At 37.9% G+C, this 20,285-nt stretch overlaps 1 protein-coding gene across 20 annotated transcripts in view; it reads left to right on the top strand.

Moving 5' to 3' along the window:
• MBNL1 (muscleblind like splicing regulator 1) overlaps positions 1-20,285 on the top strand; it is a 207,503-nt gene that overhangs the window by 150,458 nt on the left and 36,760 nt on the right. For 17 of the 20 annotated variants that reach the window (XM_019810547.3, XM_045037422.1, XM_019810554.3 and 14 more), the window contains one exon: positions 13,958-14,128. In XM_019810547.3, coding sequence (XP_019666106.1) covers positions 13,958-14,128 — 171 coding nt within the window. Of the gene's footprint in view, positions 1-976; positions 1,086-1,167; positions 1,187-3,593; positions 4,018-13,957; positions 14,129-20,285 lie in introns of those variants that run through there. The other 3 variants (XM_045037423.1, XM_045037424.1, XM_006936322.5) reach the window with 3 other exon arrangements.

Here is a 20,285-nt window from a genome sequence, read left to right as displayed (position 1 = left end):
CCTTCTGGAGGCAGTGGGCATGGGAAGAAGGTGTGTAAAAATGCACAGTAAAGCCGTGTGATACTGTTAGGAGAGAGGCATGTACGAAGTGCCAAGGAAGGTAAACATCCATTGCTACTAACCACCACTTGCTTTAGCCAGGGGTAGCGCGTAAAATCCATGCATACATTGCTTTACCCACTGCACCCAAGCCTGGAGTTTAGCAGATCTGGGCTTTCGGCCTAAATGTTGTTGATATGATAGCAAGAGAAAAACATCATGTGACAGCAGCCTGTGCTTTTCCCTCTTAGGTTCACATTCCGGCTTATTAAAAACCAGTGTTGCCATGGCTGACATTCCTGGGAGGCCCAACATCTCCATACTTTGCATCTTAAATAAACACTTAAGAATACGCTTTGCAGCCTCCGATCGCCTTTTAAAACAGAGCAACCTTGTGATGATTAAGCTTTTTCAAGGGCCTGCGTTTAAGTGATGACTTCAGTACCCTTCTGTCTTAGAGTCATCTTATAGACGTTTGTAAGAGTTCCGTAGTTCCCAGACATCTCTTTTCACTTGTTTGTTTATTGGTAACATGGATCCGTTCTCACAAAGCTACCGAAGGATACTAGAACATGAATTCCTTCTCAGAATTCTTTCTCATAATTCTCTCCCATTTTATCCCCAGTGGCAATTTTTAAGGAACTTTTGTTGAGTGTCGTTTCTTTATAGATATTTGGGGACCTGCCTTAGAAAGCCAGTGGAATTCGGTGGGGGTAGAAGTAGGGTGATAGAAGAAGACAGGCTCAGATCACCTGTGTGGTGATACTGCTTTTTTTATTCAAGATTTTTTTTTCGCCCTTCCTGCCTATGCTGCTGCATTCAGCATCCAATAGAGATGTGTTTTGGGCTCGTGAGCCAATTGTCTTTCTCCTCGCTGCAGCCTGAAGTCTGAGAGAGGGCTGATGGCTGTGCACAATTTTAGCAAATTGTCATGGGGACGTGGGGGGAGGGGCGTGCTTCACCCACAGGAACAGAGCCAGTGTCATTGAGCACATTTTGTTCAAGTACAAAGTTGATCTGTCTGAAGGAGACAGTGGTCAGCAGTGGTAAGGACCTTTGTCGCCTCACCTTTTCTTCGTTGCTCTGTCATTGTTGTTTATGTGAAGAAATAGCATTTAATCGCTGGACTTGAAACCAAATCTGTGAGGTCAGCAAACGACAGCATTTATTTTCAGTTAGGGAATCCCAGAGGTTACAGCGGAGTCTGAATGAAAAACTGGGGAGAGAAAAGGTGTCTGATATTTGGCAAAGACAATGACATCTCTGAAAGATTAGAAAACAGTATAGTGCAATAATTTCTGCATGTAATTGACAAACAAAATTTTGGACATCTGTTACAGTTGAGAAAATTATCTAAGCCCTCCTCATATGCGTAGTATATACTCTCCCAACTAGTGGACACGGATGACAGATTTGCAAAGGAAATGTTGAAATGGGACTTTGAAAATATCGCATGATATTATTCTTTAAAGTTTATCATAGCTAATAAAAATGTTATTTAGATATGTAAAAATATATTTGTAGGCACGTATATCTAGAAAGTACAAATATAGCAAATGCCTCATAAATACAAGGTAGTGTTATTATTCTTGAGCTGACTTCACCAAAATATTTTGCCTCTTTGATTTCCTTTAGTTTCTGTTATACTGCTGAATAAGAAGACTTGCCCCTTAAAACCTGCCATCCTTTCAATATCACTTATGTTTTTCATTTTATTTATATGTAAATAATTTATATATATAAAAATATATGTGTACAGTTATATATGTTTAAATATACATTTATATATTTAAAGGTATGTTTATATAAATATACATTTATATATGTGTATATGTAAATATATATATTTATGTATATATGTGTATACATAAATATATATATTTATGTATATTATGTAAATATGTATTTACATGTTTATACATTTATGTTTGTATAAATATACATTTATGCATTTATATTAATATGCATTTATACATGTTTATATGTATATAAAGAATATATACCTTTTTTCTATATAAAATCACCTTTTCGTTGGGTGGCTCAGTCGGTTAAGTGTCCGACTTCAGCTCAGGTCGTGATCTCGCGGTCTGTGGGTTCGAGCCCCGCGTCGGGCTCTGTGCTGATAGCTCAGAGCCTGGAGCCTGTTTCAGATTCTGTGTCTCCCTCTCTCTGACCCTCCCCCGTTCATGCTCTGTCTCTCTCTCTCTCTCAAAAATAAATAAACGTTAAAAAATAAATTTAAAATCACCTTTTCGGGTCACCTGGGTGGCTCAGTTGGTAAAGTGTCCGACTTTAGCTCAGGTCGTGATCTCGCGGTCTGTGGGTTCGAGCCCCATGTGCTGACAGCTCAGAGCCTGGAGACTGCTTTGGATTCTGTGTCTCCCTCTCTCTCTGCCCCTCCCCTGCTCTCGCATGTGCTCTCTCTCTCTCTCTCCTCTCAAAAAAATAAACATTAAAAATTTATTGAAATCACCTTTTTTTTATTTGTGATATATCCGATATCCATTGGTATATCCATTGATATACCCAAATATCCATTTACGATGTATCCAAATCATAGAGACCCATCAGGGGACTCCATAGATAATCCAAGAATCTCTTGCCTCTCTAGGTGTCTAAATGAAGTGGATAGCGTGAAGTAAAATTTTAACTTGTTTGGTGTTCAGTTGTTTACTACTATTGATTCTGTAAGTCCTGCTGAGGGAGAAAAAAAAAATGAATGACAGATGAACTGAAATTTATAAGGGAATCTCCTGGTTTCCATTACACGGAAATACTGCATGGATTCGTCTTCTCAGAAATTAGTGGTTTATACTGTGAAACAACTTTTCCTTTGTAGAACTCAAAGGGGTTTGAAGCATTCCTTCAGTTCTGACATATTCTGGCTAGAGTCATCTATGTTTTAGTGTCAGCGTGATTAGAAAAACATACATACGCACATACATACGTACTTGAGCATGTCAAAGTGGTCATCAGTATGAAGGCATACTTCCAGCATAGTGGTGAAGAGTGCCAACTCTATGGTTAGACCGCCTCCATCTAGTTATGTGCTCTTGGACAAGGAACCGTCCCCCTCCCAACACACACACCTTTGGAGGGGTATTTAAAGATGGGAACTTCTGCTTTGCCAGTGTAGCAGGAACTGGAATAGGTCTATAAAGGACTGCTCAAACAAGTTTTCCAACAGATTGTTCAGGAAAAATTCTAGGCATTTGACCTAAGAAATTTACCTTTTTTTAACCCTCAGGAAATCCGTAGAAATATAATAAATACATACTGTCATGTTGTAATCCACATAACAATGGTATGATGAATTGGGTACTATTTGTAAAACATTTTGTGTTTCTCAATTGAAAGGCATGCACTACAAATAGAGCACTAAATTTTATTATGTAAATGCTAGGGTTTTTAATTATCAGCCAGGATTGGAGAGTGCCTGATTTGGAGGCTGTAAAACTTCAGAAGTGTTTCTGCTACAAATAGTTTAGAAGTCTGACAGTTGCTGCACGGAGAAAATAATGAAGCAATTGAAAAAATAATAGAAACCTAGTGATCTGGCATTTCCAATTTTATGTTGCCATAAAAAAGCAGCCAAGATATGTTGGACTGTTTAATGATGCTGGCACCTACCAAATGTCACTGGGCTTTCACAAGGTCATGGAGACTCTGGTTTGACTCAGGGAGGTTGGCCAGACCCATGTTGGGAACGCAGGAAGACCGTGGAATAGGTGGAGACAGTAGGTGCCAATTAAACCCTTCATAGCACTTCATGCAGTAAGTTACACGCTTTTGTGGGAGTCTATGCGGTGGAGGAGGCCCCGGGTAGAATGAAGAAGTGAGCCCATTTCTTCTTCTGGCATGCTGTCGTAAGCATTTCTTCACATGAGATCTTTGTGGGCCCTCACTGGGGAGGCTGAAGTTTCTCCAGAGGACTGTCTGCTAACACTGTGTGCTCATCATACTGTTGCTGTCACAGTTGTACGTATCCGTGATCTCTCACTGACAAAAGCTGCTTGGGAAAGGAGTGGTGTTTTGGTAACAAGAATGTGTGTGATTGTGTTTCCTTTTTCCCCTTTTCTGCCTCCTCTGGCTCCTAGGCATTACGTAATACTTCTCTAGATGTGTAGAGTTTCAGTTAGGCCGTTTTCAAGATGATTAATGGGAGTTGTGCAATTAAAGCTCGTAAGTTCTCTGGGAAAAAAGTCATAGTATCCCGATGTTTGAGTTAGAGTGCACGGAGTTTGCGTCAGCATTCAGGATATTTTGGGATATTGTAAATGTCACTATTGGTTTTAATGTCCAGGCATCTCCAGCATCACACTTAGGAATGTTCTATGAAGTAGTGCCTAGCACACCCTATGAACATGAGCTAGAAGTGTCTAACCTAAAATTGCTGCTTTGAGTTCACATTAGACTTTGATGAAAAGGTGTTTAACACAAGTGAAACAGTCTGTTAACATTCTTTCACGTTCTTTGAGGCCATGGCAAAATGACAGATTTAAACTCAATAGATTGTGTATGTACCTGTGTTTGTATTTTTCTTTCTTTCTTGTTCTGGCAGTCTCAAACGTTGTTAAGCCACAGTCAGTGTGTATGTGAACATGAGCTTTCAATGGGATCAAGAAAGGGAAAAATTTAAGTTGGCTTTCTGTTGTGTTTCATTTGAAAATATGTTGTATATGGGGTAAAATAACTTAAAAGAAATTGAGAATATTTCAGTAAAAATACATGCATAAATTTCTGCTTTTCTCCCTCACTGATAAGAGAAATTTTTCCCAGCTCTTGTGCTGACCTGAGCTCAAAGCATTTGGCCTTATGTTGATTGGATGAATGTAGAAAGTTAAGCTTCAGATATTGATTAGTGTTGTGCTGTTTACTTCATGTTAAGTTTAGAAGACTACTGATTAAATACCTAGGAAAATAAAGGGAGAATTGACTCCTTTCTTCATGTTCTCTGAGAATTCTAAGCATTTGTTCCTGGTGTTACCTGAAAGTCCAATGAGGAAATTCAAACAGGAGAAATAGTGTTTGGCTTAAGAACATTTTCTTGGGGCGCCTGGGTGGCGCAGTCGGTTAAGCGTCCGACTTCAGCCAGGTCACGATCTCGCGGTCTGTGAGTTCGAGCCCCGCGTCGGGCTCTGGGCTGATGGCTCGGAGCCTGGAGCCTGTTTCTGATTCTGTGTCTTCCTCTCTCTCTGCCCCACCCCCGTTCATGCTCTGTCTCTCTCTGTCCCAAAAAATAAATAAACATTGAAAAAAAAAATTAAAAAAAAAAAAAAAAAAAGAATATTTTCTTGCCTTTCCACATGATAAAATCTGAAATAGATACAGGGTAAAAAAGAAATCCCATTTTGTTTTCTGGATTAAAGCATGATAGTATTTGAGAATAAAAAGTAAATAGGAAAATTACTGTTAATATGTGAATATTATATATTTACTATTTAAAATATACTACTTAAATATAGTAAAACATAATATTGGTTTATTAAGAGTATATATACTATGTGTGTTTATAATATAGTATAGTATACTCTTTATGAAATACAACACAATAAAACAATAACATAAAATCAGTAAAAATCTTCATGGAGACATTCTAAGAAAAACAATGAAAATATCCTTTCGACTACATTAGGAATTTATACAAATGATAGTTAAGTGTCCCTTTAGGTTTTATTCTGTCACTTTCTAAAAGTCCTTATGTGGGGGCGCCTGGGTGGCTCAGTCGGTTAAGCGGCCGACTTCGGCTCAGGTCATGATCTCGCGGTCCGTGAGTTCTAGCCCCACATCGGGCTCTGTGCTGACAGCTCAGAGCCTGGAGCCTGCTTCAGATTCTGTGTCTCCCTCTCTCTGACCCTCCCCTGTTCATGCTCTGTCTCTCCCTGTCTCAAAAATAAATAAACGTTAAAAAAAAAATTAAAAGTCCTTATGTGTTTTTCCAAGTAAAACATGAAATACAAATTTTAAATCTAATATTCTATGTTTCTTAAATTTGCAACAAGAGCAGAATTGCCAGTTTGTAATACATATGCTGCTCTTAGAAATAGGTACATAATTGCAGTGAGTATATATGTGTGTGTATATATATAATGATTTACATACATGTGTATACATTTGCATAGGACTAAAAACAACATTATGCACCGGGTCCACCAGAATTCAGGTGGTGGTCAGAAATTGTTAATTATTTTTCTGAGTTATCTGGCTACTTAATTTATCTTCCTCAGTAGCTTCTTTTTCAAAGTAAGGGGTATATGTCTCACTTTTATTTATCCTGAAATGACTTTCTGTAGGGAAGTAAAACTTTAAAAATATACGTCAGCCTATCTGGTATTATAGTTAACAGGTGAATGACACTATTAGTATGATTTTGGAATATAATTATTTACTTTTTTTTTTGTATACCACAGTCTGTATTTGCTTCCATTTCAAATAAAAGACAAATAAACACTGAAATTCACATATTCATACCTTGAGAATTTTTAGAAGCTGCAGCTATTAGAATTTGGCAAAATTAGAAGGAATAACTGGTCAACCACCCACTCTTTTTGAGTCCAGTTTTATAGTAAAAATCTATTATCTTATGTTTGAGAAAGCTTCCAGACACTTACATGTAAGTATGAAGATATTTAAAGCTAATTACAAATAGCTTTGGGTTGGCAGTTTTAATTATGTGTGTTCCTTTTCTGGACTGAATGTTTGTGCCCCCTTAAAATTCTTATGTTGAAGCTCTATTTCCCCTGTGGCTATATTTGAAGATGGGGCTTCTAAGGAAATAATTAAGGTTAAAGTCAGAAGAGTGGGACTCTGATCTGATAGGATTAATGTCCTTGTAAGAGATGCCAGGGAACAAACTTTCTCTTCTTGTGCATGCATCAAGGAAAGGCTGTACGATTAGAATAGCAAGACGATAGCTGTCTGCAAGCCAGAAAGCACTCTTACAAGAAACTGTGAGAAAATAAATTCCTCTTGTTTAAATCAGTTGATCTATGGTATTTTGTTGTTACAGCCAAAGCAGACTAATGTAGCCCCCATTAAATTCCATTAGGTATAAAACAGTGGTTGACTTTTTACTGGAGATGGTTTTGCCTCTCCCTCACCCCCCAGGAACATTGGCAGTATTTAGAGACGATTTTCATTGTCATAACTGAGGACGGGAGTGTGACAGGCATCTAGCAAGCCAGGCATCCTGCTAAGCATCCTACAATGTACAGAACAGCTCCACAACAAAGCCTATATGATCCAAAATGTCAATAGGGCTGAGATTTGGAGACCTTGAGATTCCTTTTAGGATGTATTTGTTCCTGTATTTGTTCTTGTAAGCTAGAGCAAGTCCTTTATGGAGGCAAGTAGATTGTAAGGAAGCATACATCTAATACCAACACAACATACCTGTGTGTTAAGTACAGTTATCTTATTTTCAATATTTTCAAGCCAGTAAATTCATTTCTAGAGTTAAACTCATATTCACCTAAATGAAAACAAAACAGTGTATATGGGTGTACATGCATGTGTGTGTGCGTATAATTTTCTCTCAAAACTTAATCATGTTGTAAACTGACATACAGGCGCTTGGGTGGCTCAGTTGGTTAGGTATCTGACTCTTGATTTCAGATCAGGTCATGATCTCATGGTTGCGGGATCAAGGCCCCCACATGGGGCTCTGTGCTAACAGCATGGAACCTGCTTGGGATTCTCCCCCTCTCTCTGCCTCTCCCCTGCTTGTGCGTGCTCTCTCTCTCTCTTTCCAAAGTAAATAAATAAACATTGAAAATAAATAAACTGCCATAAATTTCCTACCATCAGAGGCTTATAATTTTAAAATAAATATTATATATGTAAATTTATTCACCTTGCATTAGGATTGATAATTACAAATTAGCATGGTAGAATCATAAGAAACATTTTTGGAAATGCATGAAATGATATTTCTTGACTGCCAATTTTTTCTCCTTTGGCAAAATTTTTGTGAGATATTTGTATCATCTTAACTGAAAAAAAAAACAGTAAAAATTTTCAATAGGAAGCTACCAAATTCCTTTGCCAGAGTTTCTGGCCAACATCTGAGCAATGAATATCTCTGGAAAGTGCTTCAGATACATTGGTTAAAATCATTTGTCCAAAGGAAATACTGATTTTGTTTTAACAATTGAAATAAATGGTTACAGTCTGAACAGTTTTTCCTGAAAACCAGTATTTCCAGTGAAATTTGGAAGAAGACTTATGTGTATTAGCTGGTACTCCTATAATTTTTTCATTGCCCCTTTATTTCCAGAGTCTACCCAAATATGACCCAATAATTTTAATTCTACCACATAGTTACCATTTGGCAGCTTAAAAGATGTCTTTTTACATTCTGACCTCATAAATCACAGTATTCCTTTTATTTTAGATTGAAGAAGTATAGTTAAAAATAGAAAATTAGTTCTAGTTTTCAAATAGAATTTTGATTTTTTTGTTTTAAGTTAGCCAGCTTTTAAGTAAGATGTTTCATTTTTTTGTTGTTAGCTACTTCTTAAATATTAAAAATAGCTGATAGTTTCTCATATTTGAATTGCCATCTGTACTTTCATTCAATTTTGTATTTATTCTTCCATTCTATTTTTATATCTCACTATATGCAGCATATAGTATATATACATTCATATCATTTTAGGTATGTACCATATATGCTCACACTATTAATTATTTAAAAGTGCACATATTATTAAACTCTAATGTTTAATCAGGCACTAATTTTGAAGCTCACACAGTTAATCTAAACATAGGCTTTCTTTGTTATTAATCACAAAATTGTGCCTATTTCAAAAGCTAGTGAGAAAATCCTTAAGTTCACAATTGAACAGTTTATAACTTCAGATATTAAAGACTTGAGGAATTGATCTCTTGAATGATCATTATCGATCTCATCATACAGGCTTTTAAGATTACAAGGGGAAATTTTTAACTTTTTTGGAAAGATTACTTTTAATTTAAAGATGTAGAAAAATTATTGGAGAAAAATGGACTCAATCTGAATCGATATTTTACTGAACTTCCTCTGTTCCCTTAAAATACACCATATATGCATTACAATGATGTCTTTGAAATCTGTGTTTAGTTAACCTATAAAAAGCCTCTTTGAACGGCGTCTAAGGTATTTATGGCATGGACTCTATAAAGTGGCCTGCTAGCCAGCTGGACAGCTCACTGAAAATAAAATGTCGGTGTAGTCAACAAAAGCAAACCACAGGGATGTAACAGTGTAAGAAATGTATTAGAATGGCATTTTTTCCGTACTGGGTGTGGCAAATACAGAATGATCGTTAAGGGCCAGGCTAATATTGTATTATTGATGATTGACAGGCATTGTCACTGGGTTGTGCTATTTGCATTATTTTTTAGTACTTTTAGTGGAGACAGTGCGAAATTAAGCAACTGCTGTTTGTTATTAGCTTGAGAACTTTAAAAAAGAGAGAAAAATAATTAACATTTATTGACAGCCTGTTAAATCAGGAACCACGTATGAAGTTGGCCCACTGTCTTGCTCGACCCTTATGTATCACCAATGAAATCAATGGTATTGTTGCAATTCCACCGGAAAGGTATGGCCACTCAGAGAATTTAACTGCCACAGGGTCACACAGCATGTAATTAACAAAGCTGCTCTTCTGCTCTTTGAACCAAGCTATGTTGGATAAAGTGTACAATTATATGGCAATAGGTGCAACTGCATAGAGCAATCAAAATGGAATAAAATCTACTTTATATTTATATGTTGGCATTAATCCTAGCAGCCCAATTTAATGTATCTTGAGGTGAAATCTCTTGATGACTTAGAATATAGTTCCTTTATAAAAATTTGCATGTGTGAGGGCTAGATGCGGATTAAATTTCTGCTCTTAGATTTTTAGAATGTATTGTCACTGCATAGATTTTAGACACTAAATACATGGAATCTCTACACAAATCTTGTTTCATCTCTGGTGAAACGTATAAACCTTCTGTTACCTTTTGTCCCTTTATTGTGGCAAGCTTTATGGGGTGTTGAAATTACTGGCCTCTGAATAAAAGCATCATTAAATTAGTGCAGCTAAGAATCAGTGTGGTGTTAGAGTTAGTTTTCATTCTGTTATTTTCATTGTCCCAGAATCGAGTTAGAGGAGAATTCATCTTTAAGGATTTATTAAGAAGTGTTCATTCATTCTTTTGTGAGTGCTTAGTGAGGTCTGTTGCTGGGAACTCAGAGATAGATGAATCTGGGGCAGGTACCCATGGTGTACTTACCTTAATTCTTTTTTTAAAATATTTTAAAGTTTATTTATTTATTTGGGGGGGGGGAGAGAGAGAGAGAGAGAGAGAGAGAGAGAGAGAGAGAGAGCACACAAGCTGAGGAGGGGCAGAGAGAAGGAGACAGAATCCCAAGAAGGCTTTGTATTATCAGCACAGAGCCTGAGGCGAGGCTCTAATTCATCAACTGTGACATCATGACCCCAGTTGAGGTCAAGAGTCAGATGCTTAACCAACTGTGCCATTCAGGTGCCCCTACCTTAACTCTTTATTAAAGATTTTTTTAAGGTCTATTTTATTTATTTTGAGAGAGAGAGAGAGAGAGCGAGCACAAGCAGGGGAGGGGCAGAGAGAGAGGGAGAGAAAGAGAATCCCAAGTGAGCTCTGTGCTGATGGCTGACAGTGACTGATGCAGGGCTCAAACTCAAACCACAAGATCACGACCTGAGCCAAAACCAAGAGTTGGTCACTTACCGACTGAGGCACCCAGGTACCCCCCCCCCATTTTTTTCCCTGTCTTAAATCTTAATGAAAGATTTCTTTGTCCAAAAATTCATTTCACCAGAAATGCTGGTGATGTTCTCCAGAGTTTTAGGCAGTCCTTTAGAAGAGGATGTTTATTCTAACTTTTTCTTGACCTTTTTATTTGTCAAACCACAATTATGCAGCAGCCCAGTCAGCATTAAACACGTTTTGAACTCTCTAGGAAGCTGAGTTTATCTAATGTCAATTGCAGAGGCTACTCTGTTTTTTTTCCACACATGTCAATGAAAAATTCATGTGGCTTTGCAGAATTGTGTTTTGTAGTGGTTTTTGTTGTTGTTGTTGTTGTTGTTGTTGTTTGGTGTTTTTGTTTTTGCTACATCAGAATAACTTGGAATACTATTAAAATGCAGATCCCTAGGCCCCCCAGGTCTATTGCCACAGACTCTGGAAGAGGCTTGCTTGTCTGCATACTTTTTCACAAAATATCCTCAGTTGACTCTTAGGAACATAGCTTTTTGAAAGTGAGGTTTTAGTGCAGTCGAATCAAGCTGTGCATAGAAAGGTAGCATATGTAAGAAATGCAATAGAATGACATTTTTCCTGAATGTAGTAAATAACAAAATGCAAACCACAGGTCTGAGCTTCTTTTAAAAGGTTTGACCTCTACTGACACGGAATATATATAAAGCCCATACGATTTCTCTCCTTCATTATTTCAATCTGTGCTGTGTTTAGAGGTAGAAGGGGCTGGGTGGTTTGTGTTAAGGGAGGCGCTCAAAATGAAGAGTTTATGAAGATTAGTGTTAGTATTGGCAAGGCCTGATTCAAGGCCCAGGGCTCCCTCTGTGCTTTTTATGGAGCTATAGAAACTGATCTGAGTGAATTGACAATAACTAAATCCTCAGGGTGAAGATAACTCTGCTTATTTTCACTTGTAAAGATCCAATATTAGTAAGAAATATGACTTGGAGATACTGAGAACCAGAATTTCCCCTCAAGCCAAGCTGTTCTTTGTCCTGAAAAGCGGGTTTTCTCTAGAACACCTCACCTGGAGAGCCCTGAAATCAATTAAGTGTTTGTTATCCATGAACTGATTTATGTTGGCCAGTCATTCTCTGTGGTCAGTCTTGTGACTCAGTGTGTTTTTGGGTTGTTTTTTGTTTGTTTGTTTTGTTTTGTTTGTAAAAGTTATTTTTTGTGCAAATGCTTTCAAGCTGATAATATACTTGTGATCTCAATCAAGCATGATTTCATACAGAATAAGTCACAGATCTATAAATGTTCCTTTGTGAACATATCAATGTGCGTAACGAAGAGATATTATAAAAATGACCTTCATGTCAATATTTTGTTTTTCTTTTGTTGGATATACAGTTAAAAATGTGGGGGTGCGGATGGCAATAGCACCTCCTGACCTTTACCTAGCTCACAGAGTGCCATGCAGTACCAAGGGCATGACGTATGCGTTATCTTCTCTGGTCTTCATAATAAACCTGTGGTGTAGGTTATATAGCAATTTTGAAATGGATGAAAAGCCTGAGACTTAAAGAAAGTTTTTTGTGCAATTCATACTGCTGATGTGTAAGAGACCTCGGCCTCTACCCCAAGTCTTGAGAACTGTACGTTCCTTGGTATCAATTACTGTCCTCTACTGCCTTCTGGTTTAAAAAGTATTGTTAGTGATGCTTTATTCCGTAAAGTTTGTTAAAACATGAAGCAGTATCCTATGACATTAGCCCTGTGCAGAAACTTACTCCTGAAAACCTGAATCAAAACAAGCCAGAAATAGGTCATTCAAATTAGGGTTGTAACAGATTTTTATCACAAACATAAGCATGCTGAGTCAGTGTACAGTTGAAGATCAAATTATGGTAAATGGATTTTTCTTAGAAAAATCAAAGAAGGCTCAGCAAGGTGGTTGACGGCTGCAGTTAAATAATGCTTTGACACTCACAAACAGTTCCAATTAGATTTATTGGTGAAAGAAGTTGTCAAGGTAATAATTGATGAGACCTGTTACTATAAAGACTTGACAACATATTGAAATAATATGGAAAGAGTGAAATGAGGATAGTATTGAAATAATATGAAACAAATCCCTCACAGTATTGCATATTATAGACTTTAATATATATTTTCCTTTTTAGAAATTTTTTGTAATGTCTGTTTATTTTTGAGAGTGAGACAGGCGACAGGGTGGGAGCAGCAGAGGGGCAGAAAGGGAGGGAGACACAGAATCTGAAGAGGTTCCAGGCTCTGAGCTGTCAGCGGAGAGCTCGATGTGGGGCTCAAACCCATGAACCATGAGACCATGACCTGAGTCAAATCAGATGCTTAACCAACTGAGCCAACCAGGCGCCCCAATTTAATACGTATTTCCAATGAGAAGAATCATCCCCAAAGGAAGGGTTTTTTCACATTTCTTACTTTATAGCAACTTATTTTGTTTCTCCATTTTACTTTGTAAATCTTTTGGAGGGTAAATATGTCTATTTCTTACTGTTGTTTAGTTCTTGGGCAGTGGAGACAAGACTTTGAAAGATTAAACAGGCTATATTTTCACCAGTGTTTCATTGTACTTAGCCATCTGTATATACAGTGAGAATATGTGGGAATTTTTTTCTTTTCACCTGTAAGTTTCTTAATATATGGGCTTGTAAAGCTTAGTAGTAATTTAATTTGGTTATGAGATACTTGTAAAGGTATTTAACTGAAGAGTCAGTGTGCCTTGAATCCTCCCAGTTCATTTCTTTGGAACTCAATATGAGTAAAAATAGATGTTCAAACTTTATGATTCTTTTGGGTTCGTTAAAGTTAACCAGAAGATTTGCAAAGAGCTAATATTCTTTGTTTGATATTCTTTATTTTAATATTACCCTGGCAGTTTGTAGACTTTTAAACTCCAATCTAGAAATATCAGGGCTAATATTAAAATAATTTCCTGTAAGCTTCAAAACTTTTTCAAGTGTCCTAACACCTCAATTTGATAATACGTTTGGGTGAATTCATTACTTATTCCAGATGTACTATAAATTGATATGGACAGTGCAGTTGTTAGAAACCCATGGCAGATCCAAGTGGTAGGTTTGCATAATTTTTATTTTTTAAGATGTGTCATTGTAATCTTTTTTTTAAGATGGTATTTTCCGCTTTTGTTTTTTAGGGTCGTTGCTCCAGGGAGAACTGCAAATATCTTCATCCACCCCCACACTTAAAAACGCAATTGGAGATAAATGGGCGCAATAACTTGATTCAGCAGAAGAACATGGCCATGTTGGCCCAGCAAATGCAACTAGCCAATGCCATGATGCCTGGTGCCCCATTACAACCTGTGGTAAGCATGTTTTCAGTTCTCATTCATTAAGTTTGTAATTCCAAGTGTTCAATTTCAATATAAAGTAATGACTGCACTTCATCAAGTGAACATAGGTAACAGTGTCAGTTCTCCAGCATTTTCTAGCAAAATTATCAAGCAAACCCGGAACCAGTTTTCACACTGTGAAGTTACTCATCTTGTGGCCAAGTCATGTGGAAATTTACATTAGAGCAATGCTTTCCCCCTAAAACTCTCTTTACGTTAAATCTTATGATTGGCAGGTATTAAAATGGTCATCAGACTCACCAGTATAGTCTGTGCATTTGCAGACTATAACGGCAATAATAATTTTAAAATTTGGTATAGATCATCTTTAATTTTGAGAAAAATCTTCCTTTCCTTCCTTCCTTGAAGAGTATCTGTTGCATAGCTTGTGATTCTTTTAAACTCAGATTGCAATTATTTTGTAGTTACAAATGCTAGGAGAATTCTGATAGTGGTGAATCAATATCATACACTTGCAAGTCTCATTAAAAGAGAACTAATCGGGAGAGAAAGAAACTCCCAGGGCTTTTAAGCAAAGAGCTAAATATTCTAAACTGTAGGTGATCATAGAGATTTAATGTTTACTGAGCTGGATATGTGAATAACTTTTGATTCTGAGCACATATTTATTTACTTGGGGTTCGGGGGAGTATATATATGAAAAATGACTTTAATAACCTTTACCCACATTTACTCATAAAAATGTAAGGTTAATATCCTAAGTAATTTTAGATTGCAAAAGGAGTCCTGATATTAATTGTGATCTAGTAATTCTGTATTTAAATGCATGTTAAAATCTGAAATGATGAGAATATATCTTTCAGTAATTTATGTCACTAACTTATATGCAATATTAGAGGGTTATGGAAATGTGAAGACCCATGGTTTTCTGATATGCTAATTGTAAGCATGTGTGCTAACTAATTTTTTTCCAAATACATTTTAACACCTGAACTCAATGTAATTATTATTCTCTCTTAGAACTTAATGCACCAATCATTCCAAAAAAGAGGGGGGGATTGCATTTCGAGGTGGGAGGGATCTCCATATCACATCGGCAGTGATACTAATTATCAGTACTATGCAGTTGAGGTGAGAGAATATTATAATTCTGTGTCTGTTTTAACCTGATTTTTTTTCCATTATTGGGAACTCAGTTAAAAATATGATATCTTAAATTTATTTTTGTGATATCTGCTAATATTATATCTGTACTGGGATAGCATGAAGACTTGGTTAAAGAAGTTTAGTTATGATCATTCTTGGTAGCATAAAATATAGGATAAGAGCTCTCTTTTGCAACTGGCTCTCTCGCACAGTTTCAAAGATCTGATAAATCCTTGGGGTGGCTACTACTTTAGCTGATAGAAGATCTCTCATTGATGTGAGACACTTTGTTCCACTTAAACATTTAAAGCCTGCTTAGCGCCAGTCTCTATCCTCTCTGTGACCGGGAGCACCTCGAGGTCAACAAGTGTAATTCCCACGCTGTGGAAACCAGTGCTGGTCATGGCCGTGAGCAGCTCACTGTGAAGCCCTGGCCCATCTCCTGAGTTAGTCCTTGAGCTCTGCCCTCAAGGCCATTCCAGGGGCATCACGTGGGTAATCCTGGGACGAACCGTAAACAATGTTTATGCTCATGTCTGTGAAATACAGTAACAAACGTGGTGTTTATGAAATCACGAAATCACAGTTTCTGAAACCATCAGAAAAATCACATTTTCTGGTGGTTTTGGTGGAAAGTTCTCTACTTCGACAAAACATTTATTTATATTAGTTGCGAGCACATTCAGGCTTTGTGTTAGTTTTCCCTGATAGGACTAGATTTGAATGTGGAATTACCCTTCTGCTACAGGCATCCTGGGATCACAGTCTAAAATAGACTCTGTTCAGGGTGACTTTTTTGGTAATAAATATAGAAGTCCTTTTAATTATTCAATTTTAAAGTATTTGGGGCTTTAATGACTGTGGAGAAGGCTTTAATCCAGGAAATTTGCCTTCAAAACCCCACCTGAGACTTTGCGATTCTTTGTGTAGCCAGCCCTGTTTTGATGAGGGTCGTGATACAGAGATTCGGAAATAAATGAGATGGTCATAACCAGCTGCTTACTGGAACTTTAATGCTGGGTCTACAAATAGGGATTATAACAGGGTTGGAAGCAACCAGGATGGCTGCTAGGACAGATGTTCGTGTTTGAAGACAGAGCACACATGTGGATCCAACCCAGGTAGTGGTTCTATCAAAGATGATACTGTGAGCACATCCTTAATAGCAGGAGGAGTAGGAATGTCTGAGTAGTTTCAGGATTTGTAGTCAAGTAGGTGAAGCATCTTAGTTTTCTAGGGCTAACCAGTTTGGCCCCCAAACCATAGCCTGAAGGACCACAAAGAGAAGGAGCTGGGAAGCTCTAATCAAATCCAGAAGCATCTCCTATCGTGCCTGGCATATAACAGAGATCAAAAATTTCTTGATGAGTGAAAGAATGAAGTAAGGAGTTTCCTTCCCCAAATACAAGGAAGAGAGCAGAGGTTTGTGTTAGTTTACCTGCCCCTGTGATTCCAAAGGAATCATGAGCAGGAGCCAGAGTACAAGCCCAAATATAGAGACTGTGGCACGGAATGGGGCATATGGTCGGATATGTATTAGCAGAGGCAGCCAGGGGCTTGGTGAGAGTACCACTGAGACCAGGCAATAGCTACTATGTCCCTCAATTGGGTTTTCCTCTTTTCATAAATTTTCAGAGACCGGGTCTCTCAATTTAAGATCTTCAGAATATGACCTTGGGCTGACTTGGGGAATTCAGGGATTTATAGGAGAGTTTCCTGTTTTTGTGGACTTTATGATGTTGTTATGAAATGCGCCAAGCCAAGAACCAGAAAGAGGGCTTAACATTTTGGGAGCAAAGACAACGCTCTAAGGGCATTTACTGCACTCACTACTTTTTGTATCAAAAATCCTCACAACCGTCCTATAAAGTAGATATTATTATCTCAACTTCAGCAATAAAGATACAGAGGTTCCGAAAGGTTAAATAATTTGCATAAGGTACATGGCTCGTGTGTAGCAGGACAAGGATTTTTTTTTTTTAATTTTTTTTTTAACATTTATTTATTTTTGAGACAGAGAGAGACAGAGCATGAACGGGGGAGGGGCAGAGAGAGAGGGAGACGCAGAATCAGAAGCAGGCTCCAGGCTCTGAGTCATCAGCCCAGAGCCTGACGCGGGGCTCCAACTCACGGACCGTGAGATCGTGACCTGAGCCGAAGTCGGAAGCTCAACCGACTGAGCCACCCAGGCGCCCCCAGGACAAGGATTTTATCCCAAGCTGTTCAGGTTCTGGCATCCATGCTGTAGAAACACTAGTGGGAGACATCCACCAACCACAGCTCTGAGTCCGTGGTTGATTCATTGGAAATCCCTGGCCTTCTTCAACATACAGTGAACGTTTAAAATATATTTTCTGCGAGTTCCTAACAATCTTCTAACACAATTGTTCCCATTTTGTAAGATGAGAAAATAAGTAGTTGAAAATAACAAATTGAATTTATCTCTGTCTCCTCCCTAAAATTTGCATAATAAATGATTAAATAACTGCCATTAATTCTATTATCATTTCTAAGCCCCTAATAAAAATGTCAAAGGATCATATTTCTCCTTATTATATTGATATTTGAAGATAAATGGAAGACCTGTAGGACTTGATTACCCAAATTTTAAAAATTAAGTATTTGTATTTTTTTCTAACTACCACTTTAAAAAATGATTGCATTGCCATGCACTGTCTGATGTAAAGATAATCCAACAAGAAAACCAAACAACCTAACCAAATATAGACCGTATCTTGTGGCTCACAACTCGGAAGCATCTGGTATATTCCTTTGGTCCATCCCAGAAAGGTGTCTTCAGAAATTCTGTTGATTCCAGCTGTCATTGCCCTTGAAGAACTCTGCCTAAGTAGTGGTTATGGAGAGCTGTATCTGAGCTCTGGAGTCCCACCAGCAGTGACCTCATCTGCCTTTCTCTGTGCTCTCCAGGGATAACGTTGGCCATCCATAATTTCCAATGGCAGCTTCCCTTCAGGTACACACACCTAGCCGCCTTGAGGTACATAACTCAAGCTGAATTACTGTGCATTTCATGAATTTGAAGTAGCCTAGGGATAAAGAAATTCAGAGTTACTGCACTTAGCCAAAATCGTGGAAGCTTCCTTGCGGTTCCCGTCGCCTCACCTTTGCTGTCACGGCGTTTCTTTGTCACAGCAGCTGGCAGTTGAGTGCTGCAAGCTTTGAAGTCATCATTTGTTACATGTCCAGGAACACCTAGAGTTCTTAAATTGGCTCTTAGTGCTTTACCTTCCAGTGTATTCAGCTAGTGATTGAGATAAGGCCACTTCATGACCAAGTGTTTCTGGTAAAATGTTTTCCACGGCCGTCATCCTGAGTCGTGCTCCCTCCACCTGCACTTCCAGTGCCTGTTTTGGTCAAGGAGTCTGTGCTTCCTGGAGCACCTTGACATTGGCCCAAATCTTAGGGACCAGGCCCTATGTGGTGATACCTTTTTACTTGATGGGCCAGACGTCAGTCTTCTTTATTTAAGTGTTACTACTTCATTAAAACTGATTGAAGGGTAAGGTAAAATTAAAGCTAGGTCGTCATTGCGATTTGCCCAGTCAGTGAGTCCGTCTAGAAGCGGACTTTAAATGGTATTTCTTATTTTAATTCCAGTCATATGTTGCCTTCTTATAAAAAAAAAAAAAAAAGACATCGTGATGTGAATTTGTTGAGAATTTCCATTAGCTTTTGGCCATTTATATGCAAAACAATTGTTTACAGAGACTTCTGTAGCTCCTGTATAGGATTGTGTATACCCAGAAACATGGTTTCATACACCTTGATTGTGTGCTGTCGAGTAAAAATAAAGGTTTATTCTTTTACTGCTTGCAGGATCAACCTTTACAAACACACACACACACACACACACACACACACACACACACATGCACGCACAAGTAAAATTGAGAAAAATCTGACAAAATTTGTCTTCTGTAAATTGCAGCAGACACTGATTAGATATTATTTATTATATGCACTCCATTAACTTTTTGTTAAAAGTCACAAACATTATATGCAAAATAAACCGTGATTCACATCATGTATTAAAATAAGTTAGGGCCCCTATGCTATTTGCAACATTACAGCATGGTAATAATATATTACTGAAAAAAACTTAGCTCAGCATAAAAAAATAAATCATACTTTTCAAACAAGCATATGAGATAAATTAATGATTAAATTTTCAGGTGCGGAGGAAGTAACATGAAATCTCTCCTTTTTTTTTTTTAATGTTCAAGCATCTATACTAGAAAACATTTAATGCATTTGCTGATTAGTTTGTGTGCTGGAGAAACCAGTTAGTAAATCCATTAATACAGTCATTGTGTGTAGTCAAATGTGTGTAGGGGACCTGCGTAGATCGCAGTCACAGGCTGGGTGCAGAATGAAGGCAGCACATTGCATAAGGCAGCAGTCTGAGTGCCTGCAGGGTAGAAGAGATGGTTAAGTAAACACATGTGGTGATCATTGCCAAATTCGAGTGCCGAGGAGTTCTGTGGTAACAGAGGGTAGGAGAAACCTCGTCAGAGTTGGAGATGTGGGTGGATCAGGGGAAGCTTCAAGAGAAAGAGTCGTGATTCTTGAAGCATGATTAGGAATTAAACAAGTGGACTGGGCAGGAGCAACCTTCAATGTAGAGGGAAAAACCATGTTAAGAAGGAAGCCGTAAGAAAACCTGTCTCCCTAGAGACCTTACGCAGAATCAAGAAATCTGAATCTATTTCTGTGTTTAAATGGTAGAAGACCACATAATGTATGGAATTGAAATTACCCAAGAGATTTGAAAAGTACTGCAGAGAATGTGATGAGTGGGGAGTGCCAGGGCATTCGGGGGTTGAAGCTCTCCAGAGGATTCTAATGGCCAGCCAGCACTGAGAACCTCAGGTTTCAGAATCACCTGAAATCAGACACACCTGTGTCCAAATCCTAAGTCTTACATACACTCATTTATGATTATGGACACATAATCTGTGTGAGCGCTTTTCCTTGTCTACAGAATGGGAGGGAGTAATGAAAC

Source organism: Felis catus, chromosome C2, assembly GCF_018350175.1.
Source record: "Felis catus isolate Fca126 chromosome C2, F.catus_Fca126_mat1.0, whole genome shotgun sequence".
In the NCBI taxonomy this organism is placed as follows: domain Eukaryota; kingdom Metazoa; phylum Chordata; class Mammalia; order Carnivora; family Felidae; genus Felis; species Felis catus.
This window is presented reverse-complemented; position numbering and strand designations above follow the sequence as displayed.